The 18,778-nt window shown below is 61.0% G+C and overlaps 1 protein-coding gene across 1 annotated transcript; it reads left to right on the forward strand.

Annotated features, from left to right (window-relative positions):
• The first annotated feature begins 1,628 nt into the window (after positions 1-1,628).
• On the forward strand, positions 1,629-17,974 carry TMC3 (transmembrane channel like 3). The gene is made up of 22 exons (XM_087829212.1): positions 1,629-1,735; positions 2,912-3,055; positions 3,937-4,012; positions 4,272-4,353; positions 4,684-4,790; positions 5,563-5,661; positions 5,760-5,902; positions 6,448-6,595; positions 7,427-7,470; positions 8,073-8,220; positions 9,332-9,441; positions 10,296-10,374; positions 10,537-10,761; positions 11,338-11,466; positions 11,632-11,699; positions 12,587-12,715; positions 13,049-13,159; positions 13,854-13,979; positions 14,431-14,509; positions 15,555-15,597; positions 15,947-16,202; positions 17,096-17,974. Exons 1-22 carry the CDS (start codon positions 1,647-1,649, stop codon positions 17,928-17,930), a joined length of 3,270 nt encoding a protein of 1,089 aa, XP_087685338.1. The 5' UTR covers positions 1,629-1,646; the 3' UTR covers positions 17,931-17,974.
• The last annotated feature ends 804 nt before the right edge of the window (positions 17,975-18,778 follow it).

The raw sequence follows: 18,778 nt of genomic DNA on the forward strand, positions 1-18,778 counted from the left end.
GGTCATGCGTCCCCTTGCGTCCCCTTGAGTCCCCTGCCCTCGCTTCTCTGTGTCGGGCCCCGGAGCCCTGAGGAGCCAGAGCCAGGGAGGGGCCAGGGAAGCGAGTCTGAGCCGCTCGCGCTGGGAGCGAGGGCGGCTCTGCGGCCTCCCCTCAAACACAGGTGCCGGGTGGACTTCAGGGGAACCTCTGAGAGTCAGACCGCGGACCCCGTCAGCAGCCCGCAGACCGACCCGGTCCCTTTAAGAGCTCATTCTAGCAGTAATCGTGAAAACCGGCACCAGGTAGAGAGAGCGACTTTCTTTTAGCAACATACTTAATTTTTTAAAATGATTATCAGTAGTTATTTCACTTCTGGAAAACTAGTTCTAAAGAAATGATTTTTTTTCTAAAAGCAGGAAAAAAATCACACGTTTGAGAACAAAAGGGATGCGTGAGAAATGGGGCAAAGTGGACTATTTCATATTTAGGTAGAATCTTCCCCCCAGCGGTGTGTTGGTAACATACGTTCACAAACAGTTTTTGTTTGAAAGCCTGGAGATTGCTTTAGACATAAAATGTATGGAAACGGTGGGAGAGTCCAGGACCTGGGGGTGAATCCTCGGGGGGAGAACCCTGGAGAGCGGTAGTTGTGCGAACGGCTAGAAATGGGGCCCTGGCTGGGGCGGGGAGACGAGCTGGGCTTCGCCCCAGGACCAGGCCGGCCGGGCCTCCCCTCGCCAGCAGGCGGTGCGACTCCAGAGTGTCTGCGTGGTCGTCTGACGTCTCCCAGATTTTTCGTGTCTTTACCCACGAACGTCTAGGAGGCCTCTTAATTTATCTCAGCCTCAGTCTCATAGGGTCGCTGTTCTGACCGATTCACCACACTTCGTAAACATAAAACACAGTCCAGTGTTCGTCTGACTGTGTATTGACATCATGCTGAAGCTTTTAGGGGGAGGGTGACGCCTCATTCCTGAGAACTGCCTTTAAATGGCGTCGGGGGGGGGGTGTGTATAGGTAGAAATACAGCAAATGTGGCAAAACGTCAGCCGCCGGTGAACCTAGGATAAGCGTGTGCAACGCTTGTGGTACTGTTCTGTCATCCTTTCTGCAGGGGCGACTCTTTTGGAACGGAAAAAACACGGATAAAAATACATTTTTGACGGGGCCTCCCTGGGCGGAGCTGGTGAGCAGGTCACGAACCTGCCTCCTTCTGAAGCTCTTTCTTGGAGGCAGATTGTGGGGAATGAGCTGTGCTTTGCCTCCTCCCTGAGGGTTTGTGAGCACCAGTCGTGGTAACCGATGTACGGTGCTTTGCGAACCACAGAGCCCCGCCTGGGCTTGGGGGTCACAGACGTGACCGTCTGGTGATGCCTGGGTCTCCTGACCAAGCCTTCCCGGCTGTCCAGGCTCCAGCCAGTCCCTGCTGCCGCGGCCACCTTAACATCCATATTCATGAGCAACTTTCATATTCATGATTAACGCCGTGAATATTCACGATGCCCTTCTGGCCTCTCCCCTGCTCCGCACCAGCTGCAGACACAGCCCTGCTCCTGAGAACCCGAGGGCAGAGCAGCTGCAGCTTCCGTCCGGAAACTTCGAGGAGCGACCCTCCCTGCTGCCTCCCGGCGCCTCGCCCTGCTCTGCCGATCACCCGTCGGCTCCCATGAAACCCTCAAGGGCGGCCCAGCGCTACAGAAGCATCCGGAGAAACGCCGGCCAGCACTACCTGTACCAGGAGTCCCTGCTGCTCGGGTGAGCGGGTCCCAGCCCCGCGCTGGGCAGCCAGGATAGGCACGTGGGGCAGGGAAGCCGTGCTGGCATCCGACCGGAGGACCGAGCCCCGTCCTGCTCGGGGCTCCTTCAGCCTGAGCCCAGACGCCTTCCTCCGGGTCCTCCTGCACCTGGCGTGGCGGCCTCGGCAAGTGTGCCGAGCGGGCGGCTGTGCCGCTCCTTACCCGGGGCGCCCGGCTCTGAAAGCCTGCGCCCGGCCCAGCTTCCCGGCTGGCCAGGCCCACAGGCACACTCGGCCTGTCTGTTCGCTCGAGCAGCGTGTCAGCGGAGAGATCACGCTCTGTCTTAATAAGTAAGGTGTCCGTTGGGGAAGGCGGCAGGCTGGCTGGAGGTGGGGGCGTCTGTTCAGGTGTGTTACGCGTTTATCAAGGGATGTTAAACCCCCATGAATTTAGAGAACTTGGACACAGTTGTCCTTCAAATAAGTGAAACAATCTTTAGAGAAAAGCCGAGGAATTATTTTCTCTTTTAGAAATTGTATCACTGGTCAAATAGCCTTAGGAACATACGCTCACGCCCTCCTGAAAGAGGCGCATTAAGGTTAGTGTATCACTTACTGGAAATAATGTTGCCGCACGTTGGGAAGTCATTCTCCCAGACGGTAACTGTTTCCCTGAAGTCCCTGCGCGCATCTGCGCAGCTTGTTTCCTGTTCATGGAAATTGCTGCCTGTTCTGCCTCCGTCAGGTCAGATTTCGAATGAATCCAGGTGGGGATGCAGGGGGGCCTCTGGGTGGCAGAGTTTGGCTCCTGTTTGTTTTATATCCAGAGTTAGGGAGCGAGGACGAGCCCCGTCTCTGAGATTAGCTGATCCTTTCCACCCGCCTGAAAAAGACTGTTTTGCACCGAAGATGCTGTTTTGAGGAATCGCTATGAGCACCCTCTGGTCTCCTTATATGACGCCTTCTGAAAATGTCGTTCACCCCGAGAAACTGTTCCCTTTCGCTGACCTGTGGAAGCCACAGAGTCTCGTGCGCGTGTCCCCGTGGGCCGCTGACGCGTCGAGCTCGCCCTCCCTCCCCGGGCCCCCCGTCCACACACACAGACTCCACACAGGCGACCCCGGGGCGGCCAGGGCCAGGTCTCTGCCGGAAGCGTTTCCACTGATCAGATCTCCTGTGCCCGGTCCGTTCAGCAGCTTGGACGACAGCTTCAATGTGGATGAAGCGGGGGACAGCAGTGACCCGGAGCAAATCTTCCAGAACATACAGTTCCAGAAAGACCTCATGGCCAACATCCGCTGCAGACCCTGGACCATGGGCCAGAAGCTGAGGGCACTGAGGTGAGGCCCCAGCGGCACTTGCTGGCGATCCCACGTCTGCGTCCACGAGGCCCCTGGACACGGGCAGAGAGACCCTTGTGCGCGTGGGCCAGGCAGTCGTGACCCGGCTCGGAGGGGTCACCAAGATGTGTGAGGGGTCAGGCAGGGCCTCCAGGTGGTCACCTCCTTTTTGTCTGTCTCGGGGACCTGTGTGTGTTGGAGGGAAGTTTACAGTTTTCTGTCTCCTTTTTCAAACATTAGATTTTAGCGTTGTGTCCCGAGGTGAGCAAAGTCACCAGACTCCTGATGAAAATAAATGTTAATTTTACCTGCCGGGTAAATTCCCGCTGGCAGGAAGAACCTCCCTGGGAAGCCAGGTCACTGTGGTACTTAGAGCCTCGCTGGGGAGGCCGTCTGGAGAGTAGCCAGGAGCTAAAGACTGGAAGACACATCGCCCGAGGTCGGGTGGTCCTGCTACCAGTCGCCAGCTACGGGGCATTGGCTGGTTTTCTTAGTTCTCTAAACTGCCTCCTGTGGCGGGTCCTTCCCTGAAGACTCAGAAGTTGCCCTCAGACCCACTGAGTCAGAGGCTGGGGGAGGGTCGGGTAGTGTGGCTCCCCCTCTGGGCACCCGCGTTTGCTCCCCTGTCCCCATGCCCCCACCGGTCGCCTTGAGAGCCGCTGGCCGAGTCTCCCGCAGCCTCCGGGCGGGACGCAGAGCCCTGAGCCCTGACTGCTGGGGGTCGCGGGGCGCTGCCGACCCAGACGAAAGCGGGGAGCTCTGGCTCGGAGTCACCACGACTCCACCTTCCCCACTGTCTTGTCCGGCGTTGTTGGGCCGCCTGTTCCGGGGACCTTCACGTCTGTTGTGACGGTTATAAGTGTGACGTCTCCTCCTGTCAGGCGAGCAAAGGAGGTCGTGCTGAAGTTTGAAGGGAGGCTGACCAGGACCCGCGGGTACCAAGCAGCAGGTGCAGAGGTAAGAAGCGCCCGTGTGGGCGCCGGCCCCTCCCGAGGTCTCAGGAAGGGGCACCTGGGTGTGGGCATCGGTCAGGAGCAGCTGCAGCGCAGTCTGCTGGGCAGGGAGGCCTGCGTGTCCCCAGAGCTCGGCTTTAGTTAGAATGGGCAACCCGCCAGCGTTGTTGCGTCTTCAACGCGAAGGCATCGGGCGTGCGTCTGGGAGCCCCTCCCCGTAGGGCCCTCGTGCCCAGAGTCTCTAACCCCGGCCCTCCTGCCAGCTCTGGCGGAAGCTCGCCCGCCGGGCCTGTAACTTCCTGGTGACCTTCATCCCCTGGGAAATGCGGATCAAGAAAATCGAGAGTGAGTTGGTGCTTGGCGGGGGAAGCGGCGAGGGGCAGGCGGCCTGATCCGCCCCCCACCCGGCCAGGGGCCCTGGGCCAGACACGGGACCGTGGGGGTGGGAGACGGGGCGTCTGCGCCCCAGTCCCAGGATGAGATGGCCCCGCACCCCACTTCCACTCCCCTGTTCCGTCGGCTTATCCCTCAGACAAGACACAAGCCCAGAGGGATCGGGGAAAGGACCTTGTGGTGAACAAGAGGGGGAGACGTGGGCAGCCGCAAACCAGAGGCGCGAGTTACAGTGCTGTTCCCCGGGGCCTTCCCTGAACCGGGCCCTCGGCGTCTCCGCAGGTCACTTTGGGTCCGGGGTGGCCTCCTACTTCATCTTCCTGAGATGGCTCTTCGGGGTTAACCTCGTGCTCACGGCTATGACGGGGGCTTTTATTGTCCTCCCAGAGGTAAGAGCCGTCCGGAGATCATCTGTCTTGAAATTAAGAAGGAATAAAAAAACCTTAGAACGTCTTTGAAACCCTCAAGACTACGCCAGATGAAAAAGAGGCACGACATCGGGTACCTTTCAGGGAAAAAAGGGCCGATCGTTAAAAAGAGCCGCCAGAGCCCTGCCCTCGAACGCCCGCCCCCCACGTCCCCGTGGAAGGGGCCTCTGTGTGTCGCTCGAACAGGCGGCAGACTTGCTCTGTGACGGGCCAGAGAGTCAGCATTGGGCCCCGCGGGCCTCCGGGGACGACTCGGCTCTACCGTGTTTTGCAGAAGCAGCCACAGACGGCGCACGCACTGAGTGCGGCTTATAGATCCGAAACCGAGCTCCACGTAATTCCCGTGTCACAAAACATTGCTCTTCTTTTGATTTTCCCCCAAGCATTTAAAGAAAGCAGAGCCCATTCAGCTCCCGGGCCGTAGAAAGACAAGCAGTAGGCCCGTGGGCCCGCGTGCTGACACCCCGTTAAAATAAAACCTATTTCTCCACCAAACTTTACCCTCAAAAGGTAGACAAGGGAAAAAGGTAAAGGGGGCCATTTCCCAGTTGTTAGAGAAACCCAGTGACCTCAGCAGTCCACCCGCAGGAGCCACGTCCAGCCCCGAGAGAGGACACCCAGCAGGCCCTGGTCAGGCAGGAAGAAAATCTGGCCCCATGACTGATTTTCCGTCAGTGAGGGTCCAGGAGGAACCCACCTGCGACCTGCGACGTGACGTCCCCTCTCTCTCCAGCTCATCGCGGGCCAGCCCTTCGGGAGCACTGCCAGCAAGAGCATCCCCAAGGCGCAAGTGGCCTCAGCCCAAGACCTGGACACCGTCTGGTCCCTGGGGGTGAGGCTCGGCCGGGCCCACGTGCGTCTGCAGGGAGGGAGTGGACCGGCCGCAGCCCAGGACCCGGGAGTCAGGCCGACACCGCGTGCTCCCTGCAGGGCTACCTCCAGTACTCAGCGCTCTTCTACGGCTACTACGGCCGGGAGCGGAGGATCGGGAGAGCGGGCTACCGGCTGCCCTTGGCCTACTTCCTGGTGGGGATGGCCGTGTTCGCATACAGCTTCATCATCCTCCTAAAGAAGTACGGTTTCCCCAGGTGCACCCCAAGAGTAACCCGTGTGACCTCGTTAATCTCGCCAGTGGCCCCGTAGAGTTAAGGTGCTGTACCCATTGCACAGAGGAGACCAAGGCAAGAGGGGATCGTGGTAACCAGCACTCGTTGAAAGCTGACTGCTTACTCCGTGCCGGGTTCTGTGTTGGGTCTGGAGAGACCAGAGTCGTACGGACTTAGTGCCTGTAATTTTGGACAGCGGTGGGTGGAGTGGCTCTCCGTGGGCAGAGGCGCCACGCAGACCGATTCGCTCGAAGGAGAGAGTTTTATTTCAGCCACAGCTGCACCGGGCAGATGGGCTGGCTCCGGGGCCCACGCACCTTCCGTGACGTCTTCTCAAACGGCGTCACCTGGCCATAGGCCGTTCCCATTCCCACACTGCCCAAGGGGGCGCAGGTGGGCTGAGCCAGGTGATGCCCCGACTCGCACGGGCTCCCTGTGGCCAGCGGCCGCCGAGCGCTGAGCCCGTGCCTGACCCTGTCCTCTCGTGACCCGCCCTGGGTCCCGTCTTGCAGGATGGCCAAGAACTCCCGAAACAGCCTCGCCAGTGCCTCCAGCGAGAACTACACCTTCTGCTGGCGGGTGTTCTGCGCCTGGGACTACCTCATCGGGAACCCGGAGGCCGCGGAGAGCAAGGCCGCCGCCATCGTGAACAGCATCAGGGTGAGTCGGGCCTGTGCCGGCCACCAAGGGGACAGGGCGTGGGGCCCCCGCTCGTCACACGGCGACCTTGACCGTGACCTTGGCTCAGACCAGAGAGGGAGGCGCTGGTCCCTCGACCTGCCCCACCATCCGGCCGAGGACAGGAGGAAATCGTTGGAACTCCTCTTTGTTTTTATTTTTAAATTTCCTCTTTCTGAAAACAGGTGGGGAAACTTTTTTTCCTGCCAAGGGCCACTTGGATGTTTATAACATAATTCTCGGACCATACAAAATTATCAACTTAAAAATTAGCCTTGGAAAAAACCTCCTAGATTTATCTAATTTCGAGTTCCACCTGCGGTCGCCAGACCAAGTGATTTGCGGGCAGTTATGCAGCCCGCGGGCCGCACGTTCCCTGCCCTGAGCTAAAATTTCAATTTGCGTATTTTTGATAATTTGCGCAGTGGATTTGCATATAGAAATCTTGGGACTGAATCAGCACATACGTGGGGGACGGAAGTTTTGAGTGTGAACCTAGAAGGCAGTGGGAGGAAAGCCTTCAGAGACCGGGGCCTGGCGAGCCAGCAGGCAGCCACATGGTGCCCGCTGTGGAGAAAAGCATTATTTACATCACTTCAAACACCTAAATAATTCACCCTCCGTCTCCTCTCCCCGACCCCCAGTTCCCTTCTTTACCCATTTGTTGTTATTACCTAAAGTGTTGCTATCGACAGAATCTTACTGTGAAGCTTTGGCTTTGAAATCATGACGTAAAATACTAGATAAGTCGTTTCTCACCGCGAGATACGTGGAAAGATTTACGACGCGTGTTTCCGTGTTTTTCCCCTGAAGGAGGCCATCCTGGAAGAACACGAAAAGAAGAAGAGTAAAAACCTGTACGTGCCAAGACCCCCGCGCCCTGCGCACCGATGGGCTGGTTTAGTTTGGTGCAGAAATTGCCAGGCCGTCCATCCCTGACCTCCTCCCACACGGCGTCAGGCAGCCCGTCTTTCTCCTTAAAATCTGTTCTCCCAGTAGCGTGACAGGCGGGAACCCCATCATTTTCAGCGCCCGTGTTTAGGGGGTGCCTTCTTCCCTGGGCCTGGCAACGAGGGGAGAGGTCTGAGGCTGACCAGCTTCCTGCTCCTTTACATTGATCATAAAGCAGGTATTTTTTTAGCACCAGTTTCCAGTTGGCTAAGTTGAGCAAAGACGGGTCATATTTAGCGACATTCCTCCAAAGTTACAGGACACGAACGGTACCAAGTCCTTGTTGACAAGCCCCCCGGGTGATTTCTCAGGCCTGAGGCTCCTCCCGCAGTTTGAGGGCCCCCGTGTGAGGCGGGGCCGTTCGGCTAGAGAACCGCCGACGCACAAGGGCCGTTGCCGGGAAGGGCGGCCCCCCTGGGGCGCAGACTCGCCCGCGCGCCCGACGCCCCCACCGGCCCCCAGCCCCCCGGGGAGCGAGCGTGGTCCTCACGCCTGCCTCTGTCCGCAGAGCGGTGACCATCTGCCTGAGGGTCCTGGCCAACGTCCTCGTGCTCCTCTCGCTGGCCGGCAGCATCTGCCTCATCTACCTCGTGGTGGACCGGTCCCAGAAGCTGGCGCAGTCCAAGAAGGAGCTGACGCTCTGGGAGAAGAACGAGGTGCCGGGGAGGCCGCCGGCCCGTTCCCGTGGCGCTGCTCAGGCGGAGGGCCGGCCCGGTGCTGCTCTGGACCAGGGTCCACGGGGTTCGAGCTGAGCCACGGCCGGCGCCAGGCTGGGCTGAAGGCTTTCGCTGGTCTCTGTGGGGAAAGGTTTTGATTCAGAAACGGCTTCCGGCATTTGCACGTTCCGATTTTAACCCCCACCCGAGGGCATTTTTTCCACTGCTTTTCAGAGACAGTGGAAGGGAGAGAGGGGGAGAGAGACTCGAGGTGACAGGGAGACATCGGCTGGTTGCCTCCCGCGTGCGCCCCAACCAGGGCCGGGGATCGAGCCTGCAACCCAGGTACGTGCCCTTGGCCAGAATCGAACCCGGGACCCTTCAGTCTGCGGGCGACGCTCTAACCACTGAGCCAGACCAGCCGGGGCTGATGATGCTTAATGAGATGACAAGACTTGCCCAGGGACTTGGCCCGCGTCCCTCTGCACAGCACACGCTCCCTGTCGGGTCCCGGCCACGAGGCTGGTCACACCCGTGGGCGCGAGAAAGCGTGTAGGTGCCGCCGTTTCCCACTCAGCCTCGGCGCCCGGTAAGCCCTCCAGGGCGACGCTAGGTAACCCTCCCCAGACCGCTCCCCACGTGGTCGTTTCAGTGTAAACGCGAATGTGTGGGGACAGATTTCTAGGCGAAACGTCAGAATTATTTCTTGCTTTAGCTCACGCCTGAGTCTCCCCTTTGCTTTGCCGTAACTCAGGGAAACGTGATTCTCCGGCGTCAGCCTTCCTCGTACGGGAAGAATATCGCTGTCAGCCGTCCCTTTTCTGTTTCTCGTAGCTGCAGGGTTTCTGCCCCCTGCCCAAGGTCAGAAAACTGCGGTCGCTGGAAATGGCGGCAGACACGCTAGTGAGCGGCCTGTGTGGGCGTGCGCAGGTTTAGGGGCCTCTCTAGGCGGGATCGCCCTGGGGCACGGTGGCCTCCTGCACAGAGCCCATCGGCAGAGAGGTCGGGGGGCGTCCGAGTAAGAGCCGCGTGGCCCAGGCTTGGGCCGAGGTCAGCTGCGAGGTGAGAGGCCGGGCGTGGCCCTGGGCCTCACCGCCTTCCTCCCGCGCAGGTGAGCGTGGTGGTCTCCCTGGTGACCATGATCGCGCCCTCTGCCTTCGACCTCATCGCCGCCTTGGAGATGTACCACCCGCGGACCACGCTGCGCTTCCAGCTGGCCAGGTACCACCGCGGCCCCGCGGGAAACGGCTCAGCGTGCCCCCCCCCCCCGCGGCCGGAGTCCGGGCCCCTCGCAAGCCAAGGCTTGCGCCGTTGCCCCCCAAACTGAGCACAGAACGTCCCCTGGGGATGCATCTCAGGATAGCGGGGAGCCCAGGGGGAAGGGGGGAGGGAGAAGGCGGAGGCAGAGGAGGGGACGCGAGGGAGGAACAGACAGAGAAACGGACGCGAGAGAGGACCAGGGAGGCAGAGTGCGTCCTGCCGAGCGAGGCCTGTGGACGGCCTGGCCGGTGAGCGAGTCCCCTGCGCTTCTCCACAGACACGAGCGTAAAGCTTCGTTTATAGTTTCCAAAGGCTCGGCCTCGCGTAGTTCTGTGGACAAGCCAGGGAGCAGCGGGGCGGCCGGGCGGCCAGTGGGGCGGCCCTCAGCCGTCTGGGAGCCGCTCTCCCCGCCCCGCTCTGGGCGTCCTGACCGAGAGCTCGGCGCCTGCCTGGCCCCTTCCCGGCCGCAGGCGGCGGGAGACGTGCCCAGACGCCTCCTTCTGGTAACACGGGCAAGATGGACGGTCCCAGCGCCATTCGCTCGCCCGCGGACCCGGGGACCTTCTGGCCACGGCGCAGTGACCGGCGCTGGGGCACGAGGCTCACTCTGCGCCAGGTGGGGCGTAAACGCCAAGGACGGGCCTCAGCGCCGCCGGCCGGCCGGTTAGACGGAGGCAGCGTGGACCCTGCAGCTCTGTGTCTGATGCCCCCAGCGAGGTCCTGAAGGAAACCGCTGGGCGCCTCGGCCTCCGCTCCGCGTGGCCGCCCCTCTAGCCCGCGCCGGCCGGTCCCTCAGGGTGGCTTGTGCCTTCCAGGGTCCTGGTGCTGTACCTGGGAAACCTCTACAGCCTCATCATTGCTCTTCTGGACAAAGTCAACAGCATGAGCACCGAGGTGAGCGCCGTGCCCGGGCGCTGCCCACCCGCGACAGACAGACGGACAGACGGAGGGACACAGACGGACACACAGGGGCGGAGAGTCGCTGAGCCGCGCAGTGATCACGGTTCTCGCTGACGGACGTGTGGACGACCTTTCTACCCCCTTCTCCCCCCCCAGGAAGCTGCCACCAAGAGTAACGCGAGCCACTGGCTGGACACGGCCGTCGTCTTTGCCACCAGGACAGCCCCCGAAGAAGGGAAGTGGCACACGCCCGGGCCTGGGCCAGGGCTCAGGAGAAACGACACGTGGGCCCTGGCGCTGGCCGGCGTCTCCGAGTCCAACCGGACCGCGGCCGACACCCACAGTCTGCAGGACCGGTGCTGGGAGACCTACGTCGGGCAGGTGCCCCGCCCCCCGCCCCCCGCGAGTCGAGCACCTCTGACGTGTCCTGAGAAAAATAAGGCAGGGGGACGGGGACGGGGTGGGGCCTCCCTGGCCTCACGATTAGTGATAATAACCGGGCAAGCACCCGTGTCTGTCCCCTATGCCCTGGGCCCTGTTCCACGTGCCTTGTCCTCGGGAGATTCCTAGTGTTATCACCCTTATGGGCACAGATGAGGAAACCGAGGCACGGGGTGAAGGAGCAGGTGGCCCAGGCCGACCCAGGCACCCGCTCCGAGCCCTGTGCTCCGGCCCGTCTGCCACGCTAGATGCCTACGGAGGATCCCAGCCCGAGACTGTCACGGGCCTGAGCAGGGCCCTGCGACCAGGACCGCAGGCCTTGGGCTCTCCTGCTGGCCGCGGGTAGCAAATGGACATGCTCGCTGAGCACCCCGTGTGCCCCTGGGAGCGAATCGGGGGGTCCCAGGGCCCGCAGCCCATGGAAACGAGCAGCCAGAGGCCCCGAGGGGAGCGGGGAGCCGGGCCGGGCGCAGCGGCGCCGAGGACGCCCGCACTCACCGGGGCACCCGCTTCCAGGAGATGCTGAAGCTGTCCATCATCGACATGCTCTTCACGGTGGCCAGCGTCCTGCTCATCGACTTCTTCCGGGGCCTCTTCGTCCGCTATTTCAGTGACTACTGGTGCTGGGACCTGGAGAGCAAGTTTGTGAGTGAGAGGCTGCGTCCACGGGGGCGTTCACGTGGCCGGGTCCCCCTCCCGGCGTCTGGGCTGGGGCGCGAGGTGGCCGGAGAGAGTGGGTGAGGGGGGCGGAGGCGTCCTCTCCGCGGGGCTGCCGGGAGCAGCTTGGCGGACGCTCGCTTCCCCTCGTAGCCCGAGTATGGGGAGTTCAAGATCGCGGAGAACGTGCTGCACTTGGTCTACAACCAGGGGATGATCTGGTGGGTGTCGCTCGGCGGCCTCTCCCCGGCTCGCCCCTCGGCCGGCAGAGGTTTTATTTTCTCCGTCTGGGTGGGACCTGACCCGATAAACACGGTTCCCGGGCACGACCCGGGTCTCGCCGACTGACCCAGACCGGTCGCTGCGTTGGGGTGACACGGATGCTCCCCCCTTTCAGGAGCCGCATGGGTTTGGGTAAATTGCTTGATCTCCCCAGACCCTCCTTCCGTGTCTGTAAACCCTGGAGTGACCCCGCTTTCACGACTGGGGGAGGTTAAATGAGCTAAAACGTGCGAGGCCCAGCTCCACAGGTCGGTTAAACCTGGAAGTCGGAAATGTGTTACCCAGCCCCCCGTAGACCAGCGACGCTCAGCCTTTCCCCTCTCGCGGCACATAAACTGCGGAAATTCGGCGGCACGCCAAAAATATAGTTTTTGCTGATGTGACCAAAAAAAAATATAATTGTGATTCATTCACACCAGACACTTGCTGTGCTGACTGTTGCTTTTTTATTGGACAGTCTGAGGGAGCAGAGGTCAGGGCCCCTGACTAAAGAGTCTGTATCACGTTTTAAAAATTCTCCGGCCCCACACGTGTTGGAAATCGCTGCTGCTCACAGACGTGTGGAGAGCCTGTCCCCCCCCGTTGCTGTCTGTCTGTCTGTCTGTCACCAGAGGAGGGCCTCCCCCTGCTGAGTGTGGAGACAGGGACGGGGCATTTTAAAATGGGGTCACTGCTCACCTGCTTTGTCTGCAGAAGGCGGAGGTTGGGGTCTCAGACCCTCGGGGGCTCCCCTGGCGCTTTGAGCACAGGGTGGCCACCCCAGGGTCTCGGAACCGGGACAGACGGAGGAGAACAGGTGCTCCCTGGCCTCCCCTCCCGGTTCCAGGATGGGGTCTTTCTTCTCCCCGTGTCTCCCCGCCTTCAACGTGCTCAAACTGATTGGGCTCATGTACCTGAGGAGCTGGGCTGTGCTCACCTGCAACGTGCCCCACCAGCAAGTGTTCCGGGCGTCCAGGTCAGTGGGCCCGTCCACGTCGAACAGAGAACCCGCCCGTCCCCCGGCTCGTTTCCTCCACGAAGCTGCTCCAGGCCCCAGCCTTGGAATTATCACCACTCCTCTCAGACTCACGACACGTTTTTTAAAACTTCCCTGAAGCTCAGTAGCCCAGTGGGAGGTACACTTTCTTCAGTGTCTGGTCTGATAAACATTCACACCCTGAGCCCACGGATGCAGCCGGCACCTGGACCAAGAGCAGGGGGGTCACCGGGAGCCCCCGTCCCAGCCCCCGTGGCTCCCACAGTCCCCGCCGCGGGCCACAGAGCGGACTCGGCTGCCGGTCTCTTGCAGATCCAACAACTTCTACCTGGCCATGCTCCTGTTCATGCTCTTCCTGTGCATGCTGCCCACCGTTTTCGCCATCGTCCGGTACAAGCCGTCGCTGCACTGCGGCCCCTTCAGGTGAGTGGGCTGAGCCCGGTCAGCGCGGCCTGCGCGGAGCCGCGTCCCCCTCGGGACTCAGGCAGGCCCGGCAAGCGCCCTCCCCGGCCGCAGGCTGCCCCCGCGGAGATTCGGCCCCTTTAGAATCTGAGATCCGCTGGTCAGTCTTCCCCTCCGGGCCTCGGAAAGCCTTCGCTGGCGATGGCCCTCGGGGCTCTTTTTAAAACCTCACCCGAGGATATTTTTTCCACTGCTTTTGAGAGAGAGTGGAAGGGAGAGAGAAGCACCGACGTAAGAGACACACTGACTGGCTGCCTCCCGCACGACCCCGGCGGGGGTCAGACCTGCACCCGAGGTACGTGCCCTTGGCCGGAATCGAACCTGGGACCCTTCAGGCCGAAAGTGATGCTCTAACCACTGACCCACGCCAGCCGGGCATCCTTGTCGCTCTTGGTTCTAAGGTACCTGGGGCCAAGGCAGAAGCCCCTAGAGTTACCTCCCCCGGCACAATATCTAGGGAACATCTAGGGTGTTTATGTGCAGTGTTCACAGACTGCAGACCCCCCTTCAAAGCTGCGCCGTAACTGGATGGCGCCCCCCCGGGCAGCCCCCCGGCGACGCTGTGTGTCTCCTGCAGCTGGCGTGGCCCCCCAGTTTCATTACTGACTGAGGGGTGCACCCGGCCAACAAGGGGCCGCGGCTCCCTCTCTCGCAGTGGGCAGGAGAAAATCTATGACGTCGTGTCGGAAACCATCGAGAAGGACTTCCCCGCGTGGTTCGGCTCCGTGGTTGGCTACGTCAGCAGCCCCGTGGTGATCCTCCCGGCCGTGCTGCTGCTCTTGTGAGTTCCTCACGCCGTCCGGTGGGCTCGGGCGCTTTCTGCTTGTTTGGCCGACTAGTAAGCACCGCTTCCCAGTAATTATACAAAATCGGCGAGTTTGTGCAAACGTCACCCACGGGGCCCGAGGACCTAGCAGGGGCTGACTGGGCAGGCAGGAGGCCAGCGTGAGGGGCTCACCCGCAGCCTCTGGGCAGTCAGGTGGCCACTCGGATGGGCTTGAGCGCCAGGGTCACCTTCCTAGCCTGGGAGATGTGTGTCTCCTGTCTTCGCCCCTTTCCTGTTGCTGTAACCAGTGCAGAATTCCAGGTCCGGGGGGGGTTGCTGTGAAAACCAAGACGAGAGGAAGGCACATGGGTTAAGAACTGAGCCCTTCTGTCCTTGGGGCAGGGGCGGGGGGCCCCGTCTGCCTGGCAGGGAGCCTGGCACTGAGCGCCCTGTGCTGTCCCCCCAGCATGCTCATCTACTACCTGCAGAGCATCGCCAGGTCCCTGAAGCTCAGCAACCACCAGCTCAAAGTGCAGATCCAGAACGCAAGTATCACCCCTTTGCTGATGGGAAAGTGTGGCAGGCACGGGGCAGGTCTCGCCAGCAGGGGGTGCTAGTGAGGTCTCACATTTCAATCACTGGGACTCGCCACCTGGTGGGGTGCAAGGCCGCCTCTCCTCCCTCCCAGGATTGCCCAGAGTCGTTTCTAAGAATCCCCAGGGCCGGGGTGGCTCCCCTTGGCCCAGGCATGAGCCTGCCTGTGCTTTTCGTTGCCCCAGCACTTCAGCGCCCTCTAGTGGCCATGCCCAGCCTCCGTGTGCAGGCTCTTCTGTGGGCTGTGCTGGGCCGGGAGGGGAAAAGAAAGGACTCCTGGGATCTGTGTCAACTTGGGCATCTGAGCCCAAAGGCACTACTTGGACCCAACGATCTCCCTTTTCTTATCTTTTAGATCCTGATGGTCCTCAGACCTCAGGTGTCAGAAAAGGGCCCAGCCCCCCCAATCCTTCCACAGTCTCCACTCCTCCCCACACCCCGCTGCTCCCCCAGGGCCAGCACTAGGGTGAGGCAAGCAAGGCACAAACTCTCAGGGTCCCACTGACCCTGCCCGCAGCCCGACAGTGCACCGGGTCCGTGAATGTGGCCCCTGGCGCCTCGCTGGCTTCACCCCAGCCCCAGAACCCCATGCCGGGGACTTCCACCTCTTTTAGTTTTTTTGAAAAGCACCTCCCATGAATATCAGTTCTGTAAAGAAACACTAGCTCATTCCATAAATAGTTTAAAAAGAAAAGCACTTGGAGCGGCAAAGGGCACTTTTGTGGAAACGATCGTGCTCTGTGCTCTGTGTCTCAGGCAGGATTTAAACGGTCCATCCAATGGCTGGAAATAAAACGTGCGAGGGACAAAACCCTAGCTCTCGGGTGCCAGCATCTCTGCACTCAGGCGACAGGCAGAGCGCTGTCCCCGGGGGGAACATCAGTTCAGTTGTGGCCACAGGCGTGAGGGGGTCGCTCCGGTCATTTCCCCCAAGAACAGTGTTGGTTCCTGCTTCCTGCTGAATCCAAACAAACGTGATTGTCGTTTGTATTTTAGGCAAGATCTGAAGATAAGAAGAAGTTGGCCCAAATGGTAGAAGGTGAGCTTAAAGAAAGGTGGGTGACGTCCCTGTTGTAGGGCGTTTAAAACTGGTTTCGGGCACACGGCCGGCAGAGATCCCCAGTAAACTGCTTTCAGCACCAACTGGGCCAATAACGTAAAATCCAGGAACATAAATGTCGGTTTCAGTCCACAACTTTTACTTTATACCCAGGCCTGTGATTGACCCCAAAACGTGACGCGACTGTGGGCCGCGGGTTAGGTGTCCGCAGGCGTCCACCTTGTGTGCAGACCTCGCTGTTGGAAGTCATGATGCTTCCAAGCTAAACCACCCGAATGTGCGCCCCACCCCTCGGGCCACCTTCTCTCCACCCTCCCTCTTCCTGCAGCCCGAATCCAGACCCAGGAGGAAAGCGCCAGGAGGCTGCCCAAGGACCCCGACCTCGGCAGCCAGCTGTCTCTGACCCACTCAGGGACCCCCCAGAACAACGGCCATGCGCTCAGTGTCGACTCATCCAGCAGCAGGAGTGGCAGGGCAGAGACGGCCCCCCAGCCCCCGCCCCAGAGCCCCCCGCCAGGGCCCCGCAGCCCCAGCGCCACCCTTCCCGGCTCCTGCAGATCCAGGCCGGAGGGCAACGCCCACAGGTGAGATGACTGCAGGCCACAGGACGCCTGCCCCTTGGGAATGGCCGTGTTCCTGGCGTGATCGTGTGTGTTGTGGTTCCAGCAAGACCGTGTCTGTGTCTCGTGGGGTCAGGTGTTTGTCTCCCACGAGAGGGAGCCTGCGTGATGCTGTCCCCGACACGGGAACAGTCATCAGTCTCCGTGTAGCACAGAGAAGCGCTGCAGATAAAATACAGGGGGAGCCCGGCCGGCGTGGCTCAGCGGTTGAGCATCGACCTCGGATCCAGGGGGTCACGGTTCGATTCCCGGTCAGGCCACAGGCCCGGGGTGCAGGCTCCTCGATCCCCAGCAGGGGGCGCGCAGGAGGCAGCCGATCCATGACTCTCATCATTGATGTTTCTCTCTCTCTCTCTCTCCTTTCCTCTCTCTGCGATCAATACAAACATATTTTTAAAAAATACAGGGGGAGGTTTTTTTGTTTAAAACAATGACCAAGTTAAAGAACTGGACATCTTGCTGTGCCGGGTGTTGTCATATCCCTGTGGGGCCGTGACAAGGGGGAGGGGTTCCACTCGTCCCCCCAGGCTCTAGGGACAGACTGACTGTGAGGCTGGACAGCTGTGTGGCAGAGGGGTGAGGAGGGTGCTTCCAACACGTGCTCCACCAGTGCCAGCCCCACTGTGTGCTCCGGTGATGGGATATATTAGCAAAGTCCTCAGCGCCCTCCCTGGAGGTGCCCAGGGCCCCTCGTGGCGTTAAGGGCTCTGAGGCTTACGGCCAAGAGTAAGCCTGTGTGGGCCAGTCCCCAGTGCTCCTGGGCCCGCCGTCCATGGATGCTGTTCTTGTCCTGGTGCTCAGAAGGCGTGGGCCCCCAGGGCACCCAGGCCATGCGCTTGGCCACGTCTGTCTTGCAGGTATCCCCGTGGCCCGCGTGCAGGTGCAGGTGACCGTCGCCAGAGCAGACCCCGCACACCTGCGACCTTCACAAAGCACATCGAAGATGCTCACTGGGAACCTCTTTTCCGAAAAGACTTGGGACACCTCAGCCCCCCTCTCTGTGGACCGGGGGTCTCGGCTGTGGGGCCACGTGCTCACCGGCCCCACGCCCCCAGGTACTTTATCGTTGATGAGGGTGACTTTCACGGAAAAAACCTCCCAGTGCTCTGGCCAGAAGGACACTTCAAGGTAGAGGCCTCAGGGGGCGTGGTGGAGGTGTACCCGGGGGACATGGGCCGCTGTGTGTCCCGGGCGCCCCCGCGGGCATGCTCTCCATCGCTGAGTGAGGCAGAGGAGGCTCCCAGGGGAGGGCTGTGCCAGTGGCCTTTGCACCCATACTCCCTGGAAGCCCTGCCCGGGGCTCCTCCCTTTTGTGTTGGTGACAGGTCAGGAAGCCAGAACCTGGCTCCTGAGTACCGGGGACGGGGACGGGGGCCCTCCAGGTCCTGGAAGGACAGTCCTGACAGCCGCCTCGACAGGCCAGTGTGCCTGCAGAGGAAGCCACGCTCCCGGAACTCCCAGCACCCTCTGAGGCCCAGAGTCAGGCCCAAGCTCGACCCGCCCCTCACAGACTCCGACTCGGGGTCGGCGGCATCCAGCAGTGACCAGCAGAGCAGCATGGACCAGTACCTGCAGGTCACCCGCAGGCATGGCCGGCTCCCGAGGTGCGCGGGCAACTCCGGCAGGAGGAAGGCCTTAGCGAGGCGGGAGCTGCCTGTGGATCTGAGCGACCTGATCTGTTCTCACGTCTAGTGGGGCCTCTGGTTCGTGGGGACCAGAGCCCTCCCTGTGCACTGGTGTGGGCTGACTGCGTGTTCCCTGCCCCTGGAGAGAGACCCCAGCGCCTGGTGGGCATTAAAGGCCTGTGGGCACCCCCGGGAGAGCTGGCTGCCCCACAGCAGCCACAGAGGAGGGGGCTGTTTGCCCTGCATCCGGCACTGCCACACAGTAGATCATCGTATCGAAGACTTCATTCTGTCCTTCCTCCATCCGGGGCGAATGCAAGTCACAGGCAGACCCAAGAGCTCGTGCCAGCTGCAGAGGCCTCCCTGAGAGTCTGTGCTGTCTGGGCCCTGCGAGTGCCCTGTCTGTACCCCGATGCCGTCTCCCAGCTCCAGCAGGCGGAGCACAGTCCTCCCCGATCGCCTCTCAGTAGTGAGGCGGCTGCCCCCAGAGATTTCACAGCAGCTCATGTGAACATTCAGTTTAGTCACGACAGGAGAAACTAAATGCATCGAGAGCTGGCTGCTGCGTTGACTGGGCTCTGGGCCTGTGCTCATTAGCCAGGACTCCCAGGCTGGAGGTAACAGAACCGCAGGTTTCTTGGTTTCTTCGACTGTGAAGGATGGAAGTCAGGAGGGCTTCAGGCTCAGCTGGATCCAGGACGTCGAACATCTTCGGGATTCTGTCTCTTCACCCCTTAGCTCTGCTCCCGGTTGCTGACTTTGTTTGCTGCTGCTGCCAACAAGCTTCCTCCAGCTGCAGGTGCAGCAGGAATTCCCAGCAGCAGGAAGTTCTGGGTTCACAGCCCCCACCAGGGAGCCAGGAAAGGACAGAGCTGTCCCTCCCACGGCAGGTTATCTTCCCTTATGGCTGAGGCC

This window comes from Miniopterus natalensis, chromosome 22 (assembly GCF_054644295.1).
Source record: "Miniopterus natalensis isolate mMinNat1 chromosome 22, mMinNat1.hap1, whole genome shotgun sequence".
In the NCBI taxonomy this organism is placed as follows: Eukaryota; Metazoa; Chordata; class Mammalia; order Chiroptera; family Miniopteridae; genus Miniopterus; species Miniopterus natalensis.